Genomic DNA, 14430 nt, shown 5'->3' with positions numbered 1-14430 from the left:
TGCTCATTCTGGAATAACGGTTCGATCCGCATTAGTAGGGTTACGTCTTCTCATGCAATAAAATATTTACGTTTTTGGAGGCCTGCAACGATAAAATATTGCGATAAATTGCTGGGAGTTGACCTTCGCACTTCACTGATCGAATCTTCTCAAGTCTCAATGAACAGAAAAAACAAGCAAAACAATTTTTATATTCTTCACGTGAAAGACTGAAGCCTATGGACGACCTCTTGATCACTACAAAAGCCCAGTCCTTTGAAGCATGTTTGTAAAAGCTCAATGTTTGTGTTTTTGACATGGTTGTGATTCTGTGATGACTTGGTATGCATAAATCAAGTTCTGCTATCTATATGTGTTTGGTTAATTAATTAGGTTTTCTAAATCGACCAAGGAATATGTGAGGAAAAAAAATTAATTGACGTTTAATTCTTAGAACCGAATGGATGATAATAAGAATTGGTTAATAAGGCATAAATTGATTCAATGATTAAGAATATTAAATTGAGACCTGGTGCCATTATTTTATGAAAAGAAACAATTGCTTTTATAAATTAATGTTTGAAAAATACATAAAACTAATATGCAGGTATTTGTTAGATGATATATACATCGAACTGGCACGTATATAAGAGAATTTTATATGAAGAGATCACCTATGTCTAAAAAATACTCATGTGATAGTTATGTAAGTGATATTTAGACTTGAGATTACTAAGTTATCTTTTTATAAAAAATGTTATTCTTTGATTATGACCACACGTTGTTCTAATCAAAGGTCACGAATAGAAAACTATTAAGTATAATATAAACTATATAAAAATATTTGAGTAATCAAGAGAAGATTCATCACCCTACATGAATTAGAAAAAATATTTTATATGCTCTCAAATAATATTGATTATAAAATCATTGGTCAAGGTGGAATGAAATTTTAAAAGAGTTTAATATCTTATTCAAATAATTAATGACTATATAATGTTGATAACAAAAATAATTTAATAAAGCAAATATATCTCATGCTATAATATCTAAATTAAAATATTCTTGATGAAAAGATAATAATTACACTGAGAAACTGATCATTAAGAGGTTAAGTCAAATCATTTATGACTTTCCTATTATTTAGAAGATCATAACATATTATTAGATATTTTACTTGATCTTTAAATAGAAATCAATCAATTGTTGGATTGATAGTAAATTAAATTGTTTAAGCTATTTTATCCTATTTTATTTATAATTGTGATTTATATTTGGACCAACTTATTAGAAAATTTAATGATGAATCACACGCATAAAAAGTATTGGTGAGAAATTAAAATGGAATGATTAATTAAATGTAACTTGATTGTAAATAAATTTTAAAAATTAAGGACTAGAATGTAATTAATACATGAGATTATAATTCTAGAACTAGAAAAAATTAAGTAGGGACTTGATTGAATAACTTTATAAACTAATCCTGAAGAATATATGTGATATTATTAAAGGGGCAAATTCATATTTTATTATTTATAAAGTATTTAGGTTTTATATCATGCCTTTTATTTTCTGCACATGATAACACAACAATATAATATAGAAACACCTAAACACACACAAAAAAAAAAAGCTAACATTTAAATGTATAATAATTTTTTTCTTCCAAAAGAATTAAGATATTTTTTACTAGTAATTCATGTGGATTATCGTTAGAAATTAGATATTTAGATAACTTGTAATTTATAATAACTCAGCCTTAAACCAATTATTTATGATGCTCTTCAAGTAATCTTTAAATTAATCTTAAATTACTCTAGTTTCATCTAACAAAATCCTTAAAAAATTTTAAAAATTAAATTTATTGTTTTCATTGTGTTAATGTCTTTCGATAAATTCAACATTTGTTTACCATTTTTTTTTCTGCTCAATGCTACTAGATAAACCCCCGAACTTTATAGAATTCTATGAATGTTTGTGCCAGAGATCGAGATCACGAACCTTACCTTGGTTGGATTAGAAAACAGCATTGAATCTGATGAATTGTCGGGGGCAGACTATTAAAAACTTCAGACACATAGAGGTTGAGGAATCCTTGGAGAAGCCAAAAATACAAGTCTTGTTGTTATGTGGGATGGTCATATGATAAATACAGGCAAAGACAAAACCGTGAATACCGACAGCAGGAATCATGGGCTCGTCTTCCAGCTTCCCCATGCATGCCTGACTCTTTCCATTTGCATTTTAATTACTCACATGGTAACCTGTTTCTTTTTGTGGAGGCAAAGCGTTTTTAAATTTTTTTTATGTTTAGATAATTTTGATATGCTAAAAACAAATTTTTAAAAAATATTATTTTAATATATTTTTAATTAAAAATACTTTTACAAAAACTCTTATCATATTGCCGAACAGCTATAAGCCTATTATGTGTTATTTTCTCGTCCAACCATAAGGGCAGGCAACAAAAACAAAACAAAAAATTGCATAAAGGACTTATAATTAAGTAACATTACAAGCAAATGGCAAACATTTCCTCGGTAACTACATTTTATTAATTTTTACCGTGCATGTGATCGATGTTGTAAGGATTAGAAAATGTTAGACGTGCTTACCACGCGCTTGCCCAAGATAGTGCTGGCCCAGTCATTGTATTAGAATCCTTCGAAGCTTACAGCATGCAATTGTTTTTTTTGTTTCCCTTCCATAAAGATTTTTTTTTTACGTTTCAGTTCTAACTTTTACCAAACCCGTATGGTTAGCATTACATGAATGATGGCCCATCCCATACATAAATAGCATCACATGTATGACTACTCATTAATGGTGTGTGCGTGCATATAATATTATAGAGGGTAGTGGAGTAGAAAAAGTATATGTCTGCTGTGACTTTTGAGAGTTAGGGTTTGGCATATACCATCATTAATTTCAGATGGATTTATCTTAGCTATGTCAGCTTGGATTCTCCTTTCTGTTGGAATATGTAAACTCTCTTTGAAATATTAAAGATGATCGAAGAGAAAAGTTCAAGTAGAGGAATTATCGGAACCCTGAAGTTCATGATGGCTAACTGTTTGTGATTATTTTTGGAGTCAATCATAATTTCTCTAATATATATAGAAACTTCTCTCGTTGTCTTCCTCACAGCTCCAAGATATTTGAATTATGAAGCTGGGAAGTGATCAGAAAGGTGATGGTTTGATGATGGATGCTTCAGGCAGGAGCAAGGACGGGGAAGGAGATGATGAAAGTAAGACTAAAAATAGCGCAAGCTCGAGCAATAGCGTTGTGGATGAGAGCGAGAAAGCTAGCTCTAGTGGGGTAAGGCCGTATGTAAGATCTAAGGTGCCTAGGCTAAGATGGACTCCTGATCTTCATCTTTGCTTTGTTCAAGCTGTCGAGAGACTTGGTGGCTATGAGAGTAAGATCTTCAAATTCTCAGCTTCTCGTTCATGATTTTTCTGTGAACCTCTATGTTCTTGTTTCAAGAAAATAATTTTATTGATTAACTTTGTCATCTATCTGTTTGGTATATACAGGGGCAACCCCAAAACTAGTGTTGCAACTAATGAACACCAAGGGGCTACGTATTGCTCATGTCAAGAGTCACCTGCAGGTAATTGTAATAAGGATAACTAGTTTATATACAATCACTGTCCTAGTACTAATCACATGATTAATTTATAATTGGACTCTGAGAATTTTAATTAGATGATTGATTCCATAACTTAATTTCATTTTTCCTATTTTTTTGGTTTTCGGAAGCAGATGTACCGGAGCAAGAAGATCGATGATCAAGGTCAAGGTACAGATTTTGTCCTTTGTATATCTTATAATGGATTAAGATATTAGGGTTTGTTTCTTAGATGTCAATATGTATATATGAGCTCCTAATTCTCAGAGAACCATCGCCGTTCATGAAATGACAGTTATAAACAGTACGGGAGATCTTATTGGTAGTTCGGGCTACTTCTCTCACAACTTTTGGCAACACTCTTTGCTTCCAAATATTGATCACAATCGTAGTTCTGATTTCAGGTACTGATCAAACTTGAATACGTACAGATAATTTTTTACCCTTCAAAATTAAATTTATGAATTTCTGATTCTTTTTTCACACTAGGAGCAGAAGCGTTTCCAGAAGTACTGGACATGGAAATTGGATCACCAGTCCTTCTGTACTGGTACCAGATAGCATGAATATTAGAAGTGGAGCTGGATCTTATAATTCAATTTCTGAGAGGATCAATGGAGAAATTGGACCTTTCCAAACGTGCAACAACTCGACTTTCACCGACCAAAGTAGAAAGCTAAAGCAAGAATTCCTGGATACTGAATCTCATCAGCCGACGTACAATGGCAATTCGATCCAAGGCCAAATAAGTTCAACCACAAAACAGCCCTCTTTTGCAACCCAGTTTTCTAAAAGAGGAGGAGACACTAATGAATCAATCAGCTTAGAGACAAAGTGGAGCTTTAATGCGGGAAAAAGAAACAAGGCTAAAAGGAAGGCTGATGATCTTGATTTAAGTCTCTCGCTTTCCACAAGATCGAAAGAAAAGGAAGTCAGGAGAAGTTTATCGTGGGATGAGGAAGACGAGGGCAGCAATTTATCTCTTTCTTTATCTTCTACTTCAACAAAAGAAAGCAATTCTATATATCTAAGCATGCCATCAAAGTATCCAGAACTGGCAAGTACCCTGGATCTGACCATGTGAATTTCAGAATTCAAAGTGAGATCTTGTTGGTACTTGTACAAGAGGACTGGTGCAAATTATAGATTAATGTTGTGTACTGCGATATCAGGCATTGTCAACTTTCCATGCATTTATGCTATTCATTTCCAAAATACTGATGCAATTAGTTACATATAAGTTTTAGGTAGCTCTTCTTAATTTCTTGTAGATAGTTCCTTAGTCTAGGCTAGTGGCTAGCTCGCATTGAAACTGCAAACAGTGACATGGTTTTTTCTTAAAAATAGAAGCGGACAAATTCAAGATATACAGTAGCTTTGTTTGCTTATCTAGGCATTCCCATAGGCCACACCAATATGCTTTGAAATGAGAAATTGGTAAGTAGGATTTTTTATCTTTTTCCTTCTTGCATGGGAACAGGGACAGAATTATCATTGTAGTATATACTAAGTATGACAGTAGCATCTCTCTCCAATATATAACAGATATTTATACAGCCATATACGGAAGGAATTATTCAAGGAAGAGAATTCGGAAAACCTCTCTGCTTACCACTCCCCGCAGAAATTTTAATTAATCAGATAGTTCTTTCTTTTTTTTCCTTTGTTAAATCATTTTTCCCATGCTGCAATGTGTGTGTGTGTGTGTGTGTGTGTGTGTGTGTGTGAGAGAGAGAGAGAGAGAGAGAGAGAGAGAGAGAGAGAGGAGGCTATAAAATTACAAATAAAAATATTCTAGAAGGAATTATTCCTAAAGTTCCTTGGAATGATCTTGTAGATCATTCCAGTATGTTCTATGATATTCATTTTCAGATTGTATCAGTTTTCTCTTTAATGGATATTTTCAGGGGTTGTAAATCTTCTCCTGAAAAAATATTTGCACAAAGTCCCTTAAAGATTCTAAGAGGATATTGTTGGAAGACTCTCTGAAGATCAAGTCAATACGAGGGATTTTGTGTGATAAAAAGACATTAATGAAAGTATTAATGAACTTTTATGAAGATATGGAAAAAAAATATATATATAGAAGAGGATGTAGATGTAAGGAAAGAAGAAAAGAAATGTGTTTATGTTTGAGAGCATAATGTTTCGAACCTTTTTTCTATGTACTCAAGCTTCCTTTTATATTACGTGTCTTAACTTGCTTCATACGACATGTGAGGGGTAAAAATATAATCTCATAATAATAAAATAATATTATTCTACTATTCATGACATAACATCTCATTAATCTAAACATAAATTATTTGTTTGTAATTAATGAGATATGATGAGTATTATAATCACTAGCTCAAGTCCAGAGTATAAAAAACTTAGAGTATGGTTATTTTTTTAGCTATACATTGAACCAAGGTGTATGTGGTTCAGCTTGCACACTGAACCCAAGTGTTATTGAGTTCAGCTATAGGCTGAACCTAAGAAGAGTTGGGTTCAGTTATACGTTGAAACCCAGGTGCTGAAACCCGGGTATATTTAGGTTTAGCTGTAGGCTGAACTCAAAAGGAGTTGGGCGTGGACATGTTATAACCTAACTTGAAGCTGGTTGTAGACACATTATGACCTAACTTGAAATTTGAGCACATAGAAATATATAATCATATTTTGAATTATGAATTTCATATGATAGTTTTTAAATAAAAAAGATTTTAAAAAAACCATGAACCATCAATATATAAGCAAAAATATATATAGAATAAAGGAAAAAATCACAAAATCCAATAAGCTTCTGACGCAACAGCAGTGAAACGAAAAGGGTTTGATCAACATGCAAGAAATCAGAAATTTTATTTTTAGAAGTCTAAATAGTTTTCATTGATGGACAAAATATGAAGCTAGCCCTGTTCTCGAGAAATAATCATGGCTTTGCTGCCAGCTTCTTTGACTTTTCCGATTATTAGTCTTGGGTTAGGCTTACTTTTAAACTTGGATGAACTCTCTGATAATCTTTGCTTTAAATTCTTGAAGCAGGGTAAACGTTGAGAAAAAAAAAATAATGAATATTAAATGTACTAATTACTGGTTTGGGCTTTTTAATTATCAACCAAACAAACTCAAGTTCATATTTAATTAAAAAAAAAGTGATGATTTTCTAAAATTCAATAAGCTTTATGAGTGATTTTTGTAGTGTTTTGATAATGGATAACTATATATGTTCATGTTAATATTTTATTTTTAAAAATTCATGAAATTGGTGGTTGGTAGTGGAATACCTAATACCTGCAAAATAATTTATTTTAATGGAGTTTAAAGACTTTCAAATAATCAAATTGATAACTTTTAAATAAAAGATTGCAATAAATAAGAGAATTAGCTTTAAATTCCAAGAACAAAAATATTTTTTTTTTATTTTAGTATGATAAATGCTATGAGATTTAAAAATATTAATGTTTAGAAAATAAAAATTATGAACCCTTCACCTGAATGATTCATGGGATATTTATAGCCTTTCGAGCCTTATCTTTTTTGCTGGAGTGGAGAGGCTGAAAAATCATTTTTTTCTAATAACATTAATAAGAGATAAATATCTCTTATACAATATTAATAAGGGATATATATATATATATATATATATATAGGAGATGAAAATATGTTATGTCATTAAGAGATTTTTTATACACTTATGAGTGAAGAGAGACAAATATTCCTGACATTAATATTTTGTGTTAAAAGTCCTTAAAATAAATAAATAGAGCCTTATGGCCCAAAATGAAACTTATAATGATCTCCAGACCTTTAACCCTTTATGTTTGGCACACTGTTAAGCCCATGGTTAATGGGTATAGCGAGCCAAACTCATGATCAATTGGGCTTGGCACACAGCCAAGCCCAATTGATGGGTCAAGAGGGTCATCAAACACATGCCTAAATAGGCTTTGAGTGCAACCAAGCTCAAGGGCGTTAGGTCTTACAGCTTGTCAAACTTATGTCAGCTTAGGTCAACATGTAGTTGAACCCTAAAACATTGAATTCGACAGCTCACCAAATCCACATTCGCTTGTGCTCAGTACGTAACTAAACCTTATCGTCAGACTCATATCCACCTAGACTTAACACGTAGATGAATCTAAGAATATTGAATTTGACAGCTCAACAAACTCATGTCCACTTAGACTTAATGCGTAGCTAAACCCAATAATGCTGGATCTAGTAGCTCATCAAGAAATTGTGTTTGGCAACTCACAAAATCTATGCTCAATTAGGTTTAGCTCATAAATACATCAAAGAATGAAGCAAACTAGATCTATATCATTTGAGCTTGATATTCCACCAAGCTTATGGATATTGAATATGAATGCAAGCTCTACCCATCTATAATTGAGTTATCTTTTTCTTTAGATTTTAATACTTGACTGAAAATTAATTTTAAAAAATATGTTGATACATAGAAACAAAACAATTTGTACATAAATATTCGGTAATTGGTTGTTCATCTAAATGTCGACACATGTCCTTCAAAGATATTACATTATTGGACACATATAATAGGATTGGTCTAGAGTTTTGTATTTTGATAGTTTTCTTATAGTGAAATAGGTTGAAGTCCCAATGATTATTTTATGTGTTGTTATATATAAAGTGAAGGAAGGTTATATACATACCCTACATTGTAATTCAAGATCTTTTGATCCTCTTTATGGACAAAAAAAAAATAACAAGATAAAACTTCAATTTAACTCCTAAAAGTTACCTCATTATCAATTAAATTTCCAACTTTTTTATTTTATCAATTTTATCCGAAATGTAATCTGTGTTAGAGTGTATCATCCCTCCATCAATCCATTCTATTGTTTATTAGGAAATCTCATTTAATAAGCACAGGCACACTAAGCTTTTTAGTCAAGACAACAAAAATAGGTCCTAAAATGTCCTAAATGGTAATTTTAGCTTCAAATCATAATAAATCTCGTTTCACTTTCACTTGCTTGTATAAAATAAGAAGTGGGGGAAATTTACTATGACTTCGTGTTAAAAGTGCCATTTATGATAAATTGAGATTTATTTTTGCGCATTTGATGAAATCACTTAAATATCATGTATAAATAAGATTAAAAAAAAATTAACTGTGATTAATATCATCAATGAGTAGATGGCTTGTCTAATATAGATTGTATCCGAGATAAGATTGATAAAATTAAAAAGGTATATGATTAATCAATTGATAATCTATAGCATGTTAATTAAGAGTAAAATTGAAATTAAAAAAAAATGTTGGACACCTCCCGATTTAATTTTAAAAATTGTTTAGGTTTGATTAAACTGTATATTAGGTATGTCATCATGAAAATCTTCCAGTGCCTATGATATACATTATAATCAAATTAGTAAAAAAGATTTTTATTATGAACTTCAATAAGGTAGCATTCCACTCAATTTACAAGCTGTCAAATAACTGTGAAATTATTTATATACCAATAAGACTTTTGAAGTTGTTCTTCATTGCATTGTCTGTGTACATAAACTTAATTTCTCCATTTCTGCTACATATTCAGTTCAGAAAATCTTATTCATCAATATTCTTCAATGCCACTCGAGCAAATACAAGAGGGGATAGCAACAACAATACGGCTAGGTTCATGAACATATGCTTTATGAAAATGTGAGGTCCATATATACTTATTTATGAGAATCCCATTACATAACAGTATTGATCAGTATAAATTGTTTTTCTTTTGTGACGTTATAAATTTTTTTAAATTACAGCTCTCGAAGATTTAAACTCAAGGACCATCTTTCTGCCATCACTTCCGAGTTCATTCGATCCTTTTGGAAATTAAACTCTTAAAACTTGTTGAATATTAGTAATGGCACCAACCTTTTTTTTCTCGCAAAAAATGTTGGATAGCAATCAATTAATCAAAGTTATACCTTGTTTTGAGGTCATATAAGCCATCTGTTCCAAGGAAAATTGAAACATGTTTGGATCATCACCATCTGCCGCTCGATCCTATTTTCCCAAGCAGCCAACATAACTTCTTGCTGTTGTGTGAAATGGATCAGTTGCTTCAGTCTATACACACTTGTGCTTTGTTTTCCTCTATATATTTCAGCTGCAAAAAGAATTTTCTTAAAAAAATAATATCTAGGCTGGTTCAAGTTCAAATTCATAATAAATGGATAATTAGCGGCCGGATGACATTGTCTTTAAGAGATCTGGGTATTGACATTGATTCAGGATAAAGGATTGCTTTATGAGGTCTCTTTCCTTATTCAGTTCCTCACATTGACCTGCATGAATAACTTTAGGACCTGTGGTTGCCACCTTCGCCTGGATATATGCATATACAACAAGAGAAAACATGTTAGCGACTAGCAGTATGAATTTATTACATGTTTAAATCGTCGACCAGAGGAATCAGATTTTTAAGAATTTCATTAAAAAAATTGATGATTTTAAAAAAATATCAATGCATTGAATGATACACACACACACACAAATGTAGAAAATGAAATAAATTAAGAGAATATGTTTTAACTGTTCAATTTGTTTCTTAATTTTCCAAGTGATTGATAGTTTTTTCAAGAATTATTAATGTATCGTAGGAAAAAGCTTACCCAAAATTGTACTGTCATAAAAGGGCCCAGTTATTAAAGTTTTTTTCAAAGGCCCAAAATAAAGAAACACGCTCTCCGCAATCTTTCTTACGTCACTCAAGTGAGACCAGCCCAACAGCCCGTCCTTTTAATGGACTGCCTCGTCTCATTTGCCATCACCAACCAAGCCCATCTTGCAGAATATCTTTACCAAAAAAAAGTGTTTTAAAATAAAAACATTTTAAAATATTATTTACCATAACATCAAATACATTCCACTTATTATTAAGTATAATAAATTAAACACTTACAAGACAATAATAATTAAAAAAAACTTCATAATTGTTTTTTTGTAAAATTGATATTTTTTTTTAAAACCCTAACTTAAGAATCTCGTTCTCCTACACACATAGATTTTATTTTTCTCTCTTGTCAGGTGACTGACGGAGTTTTCAGTCCAATCATACTGAGAGCTGGTCTTCAAAACTAATATATAAAACTTAAAATTCAAGTGCCATCCTGTATATATATAATAATGTAATAAATTATGTATTTTATTATTATTATTATTATTAACTTAAATATTCGGGTTAGTTTGCGCCCACTTCGATTAATTTTATAAATTCTAAAATTAACAGTCATATAAATCTCCAGTGATCATCATATTAGCAACTACAGGGTATAAAACTTGAGAAATTCTTTGATTCTAAATTTTTATTATTCATATTAGCAACTACATGGTATAAAATTTGATAAATTCTTCGATTCTAAATTTTTATTATTAGAGCATCTATTAAATGGTTAATAATATTGATGGGTCAATTCTCACATGATGGTTATGTTTACCAACTGTTTGTTAATGGAAAATTTATTTTTTAAAATATTTTTTATTTAAAAATATATTAAAATATTTTTTATGTTTAAAAATTTATTTTTATATCATCTTATTTAAAAATTAATTTAAAAAAAAAATCAAAAAATTTAATAGGCGATTAGACTGCACTCGCAGACATGCCCGAAATTAATTCCGCGAACCACCAAAGCAAAATGTGGTGAGCTACTTCCTGCTCTTTCAACTCTCCCTCTCATCGATTTTATCCTCATAACAGACCTGTCTCTACCTTCAAGTCCGCTTTCGTTTTCACTTCTTGTCACACTATCGTCAACGGTTGTACAAGATTTAGGGTCGGATTTCAGGGACAGCAAAGAACACGGAGGAGATCCAACAACAAGGGCAGCAGTAGCCATGCTTCATCAGAATCCCGTTGTCTCCGATTTAATAGCCACCGGTTTATCCGGTACCATCGCCCTCTCCTTGCTTCGTTCATTTGAAGAAACTGCTAAACGACATGTCTTCGACCAGGTCTTAATTTACCTCCTCTCTCTCGCGTAATTTTTATAAGACCTAAAAGTGCTCGCGCAACTCTTTTTTTTTTTTAAATAAAAATAAAGAGGAAGTGATGCGATCGTGCCTAAAAAAAGAAAGAAATGTAGCTGTTTGTAAGGTGGAGAAGAGATGCGATCGTGCCTAAAGAGGAAGTGATGCGATCGTGCCTAAAAAAAAGAAAGAAATGTAGCTGTTTGTAAGGTGGAGAAGAGACAAAAACAAAAGCCAAACTTTTGTTGTCAATTAGGCCTTAAGAGTAGACTAAAACAAGTAAAACTCTTGCGGGCTGCTGCAATGTGGAGTGGTAGTAACCCAGTTGCTCTCATCTTTGCGCGGCCGTTGTGTCAGCCGGTGTTATTTTCGCGTTTCTTCAACCATAGAAAGAAACCGCAAAACATGGTCTTGACCAGGTTATTCATGCCTTAGTCTTAGCTTGATCTAAGTAAGGATAAACAATACCTGACTCGTTGCATCAAATTTTGATTAAAAAGCTTAATATATATTTTAAAAACTTCTGCTTTTTGATGGATTCTTAAAGGGTTATATTCATTTATTTGCTTCATAGGATATTGTGTCTATGAATCAAACCTGTTTCTTGAAATGCGGCATTGAATCTTAATCCTCTCTGAATTTTCCGTTTGAAATCTCCCATCTTGTCCAGCTAATTAGAGGTTGATTGTCCCTTTTCTTTTCTTGTTTAGAAACTGAATAGGAAGCTGATGCATATAAGCATCGGGTTAGTTTTCATGCTGTGCTGGCCAATGTTCAGGTAATTTTATGACTTGAGAAGCTTGGCATAATATTACTGTAATTCTGCCCCGTGAAACAGCTATTACAAATTATTGCAGTTCTGGACACCGGGGAGCACTTCTGGCAGCTTGTATTCCTGGTCTTAATATAATACGAATGCTTCTTATTGGATCTGGAATGTGGAAAGATGAAGCCACGGTGAAATCAATGAGCAGATTTGGAGACCGCAGGTTACAGCTTACAACTCTGTATATAAAATTCGTCGAGTTTTCCTGTGTTAAAATGTCTACATCCTCTTGCATAGCAGTGGCTCCCTTCTGATTATTGATCCCACCTGGAGGAATAATGTTAAAACATCAAGAAAAAACTCCAAGAATACACATGTGCTGTTAAGAGTTTTTTCTTGTCATATTGAACACTATTCCACCCGGAGATATCCCTTTCGCTTTGAACTGATCAAAGTGCGCAATTTACTCCTACTTTGTTCCTGTGTCTTACGATTGTATTTGATTTGATGGATTGGAATGTTCTTATAGTTATTTTAAAGTGACTTATTTGTTATGAAGATCACTTCTAAGTGGGCGCTTATTTTTCTATCTTAGATAAAGGTTTCTGAACAAACACTTCTCTTTCTCTAAGTGATCCTTTGCTTTTTTGGAGGTTGATACAGCATGGTATTCTTTGGTTGTGTCTTTATGAGACTTCTCAATTTGACCACCTCAGTTTCCTCTGTTCATCAGGGAACTTCTTAAGGGACCATTGTACTATGCCCTGACAATTACCGTGGCTTGTGCTTTCTATTGGAGGACTTCCCCGGTTGCAATTGCAGCAATATGCAACTTGTGTGCTGGAGATGGTATTTTTAACTGAGTAATCTACTTTCTTTGCTTTATCATTTAACTTGACTTCTTGCTGATTTAAGCTTTAGTGCATGGAGGAATAAAAATTCTTGAGCCTTTATTTTTGTACTGTGGCTAAAAACTACTCTATTTTTTTTTTTTTTTCAGGGATTGCAGATATTGTGGGAAGGCGTTTGGGAAGTCAGAAAATCCCATACAACAGAAACAAGTCTATAGCTGGTAGTGTTGCAATGGCCCTGGCTGGTTTCTTGGCATCTCTTGGGTAAGTCTTACTCAATCTTGTCTCGTCTCATAACTTTTTATGATGCCTTTTGAACTGCTGCATAATGTTGTAGGTTGGTTAGTGATCATGTAATATTGTGACAGGTTTATGTTTTATTTCTCCACATTCGGGTATGTTCAGAAAAGCTGGGAAATGATATTAGGTTTCTTGATTGTCTCCCTTGCCTCGAGTTTTGTGGAATCACTCCCCATAAGTACAGAGCTTGATGATAACCTAACAGTTACCCTAACTTCTCTGTTGTTGGGGAACCTTCTTTTCTGATGTCAAGAATTGTTGCTTGCTTGTGAGATATCAGTCTTAGTTTTGGCACATTCATGCTATGTGTGTTATGTGTGTGAAGTGTCAGTGGTCAAAAATCGTATCTGCTAATGCTTCTTGATTCTTACGAGCCCCCCCAGCCTAGCGTGGTGAAAAAATGGCTGCTTCCTGGGTTTTAGTCCTCACCGAGTGAACTCAATGCTTGTAAGCAGTCTCGTCCACTTACCCTACCGGCTAGAGGTTCCTCGTAGAAAACCAATTTCACTGTATAATTATGTATTTATTTTTCAAATGGAACTCTCGGACAAGTCGAATATGAAACCTTCAAGCCTTTGATAAAGTGAAAAGCCACTTTATATGGTTCTCTTCGGAGTTTTTTTTTTTTTTTTTTTGACTTTTAACTTGGTAAATGCTTCAAAATCAAATCTAACAGGGTTTAGAACGCATTTCAATTCAAGCAGGCTCTAGTTGGTGCGGTTTCTTTGCCAACTTGTAGCGTTGAAGCTGCGACGCGGCCGACGCCAATGCAACTTATTTGTCGAGATATTCTGGAAAGGGACGTCGATAACTGATGTCGAGCAAAATATGTATCCAAAATTGTTGTCCAAGTCCTTCATCCTTGGCTAATAGTAGATTAGGGAGCGTTACCGAAAAGTCGACACCAACACAATAATAGCCTTCTCAAGGG

General features: G+C 32.8%; 2 protein-coding genes across 3 annotated transcripts; both read left to right on the top strand.

Moving 5' to 3' along the window:
* Positions 1–2881: 2881 nt before the first annotated feature.
* On the top strand, positions 2882–4863 carry LOC118055565 (uncharacterized). Of its 2 annotated transcripts, none has more exons than XM_035067527.2 (5): positions 2882–3400; positions 3519–3595; positions 3748–3784; positions 3909–4017; positions 4109–4863. In XM_035067527.2, the coding sequence occupies exons 1-5, from the start codon at positions 3145–3147 to the stop codon at positions 4695–4697; spliced, it is 1068 nt and encodes a 355-aa protein (XP_034923418.1). In that variant the 5' UTR covers positions 2882–3144; the 3' UTR covers positions 4698–4863. The 2 variants fall into 2 exon arrangements, with proteins under 2 accessions (XP_034923418.1, XP_034923417.1); XM_035067526.2 differs by having other exon boundaries at positions 4103–4863.
* A 6170-nt stretch (positions 4864–11033) lies between these two features.
* LOC118055597 (probable phytol kinase 3, chloroplastic) lies at positions 11034–14106 on the top strand. Its single transcript, XM_035067556.2, has 7 exons — positions 11034–11039; positions 11193–11567; positions 12293–12360; positions 12440–12571; positions 13082–13197; positions 13349–13463; positions 13568–14106. The coding sequence occupies exons 1-7, from the start codon at positions 11034–11036 to the stop codon at positions 13743–13745; spliced, it is 990 nt and encodes a 329-aa protein (XP_034923447.1). The 3' UTR covers positions 13746–14106.
* The last annotated feature ends 324 nt before the right edge of the window (positions 14107–14430 follow it).

This window comes from Populus alba, chromosome 1 (genome assembly GCF_005239225.2).
Source record: "Populus alba chromosome 1, ASM523922v2, whole genome shotgun sequence".
Classification (NCBI taxonomy): domain Eukaryota; kingdom Viridiplantae; phylum Streptophyta; class Magnoliopsida; order Malpighiales; family Salicaceae; genus Populus; species Populus alba.
The sequence above is the reverse complement of the archived record's forward strand: the minus strand, read 5'-3'. Positions and strand labels throughout refer to the sequence as shown.

Bases quoted from the DNA above. Each gene is read 5' to 3' on its own strand.
- LOC118055597 (XM_035067556.2), top strand. The intron at 11,568-12,292 runs GTCTTAATTTAC...TTTCTTGTTTAG, and splicing joins AACGACATGTCTTCGACCAG to AAACTGAATAGGAAGCTGAT. The intron at 12,572-13,081 runs GTTACAGCTTAC...TCTGTTCATCAG, and splicing joins AGCAGATTTGGAGACCGCAG to GGAACTTCTTAAGGGACCAT.
- LOC118055565 (XM_035067526.2), top strand. From the start codon at position 3,145: ATGAAGCTGGGAAGTGATCAGAAAGGTGATGGTTTGATGATGGATGCT. The intron at 3,401-3,518 runs GTAAGATCTTCA...TGGTATATACAG, and splicing joins GAGACTTGGTGGCTATGAGA to GGGCAACCCCAAAACTAGTG. The intron at 3,596-3,747 runs GTAATTGTAATA...TTTCGGAAGCAG, and splicing joins ATGTCAAGAGTCACCTGCAG to ATGTACCGGAGCAAGAAGAT.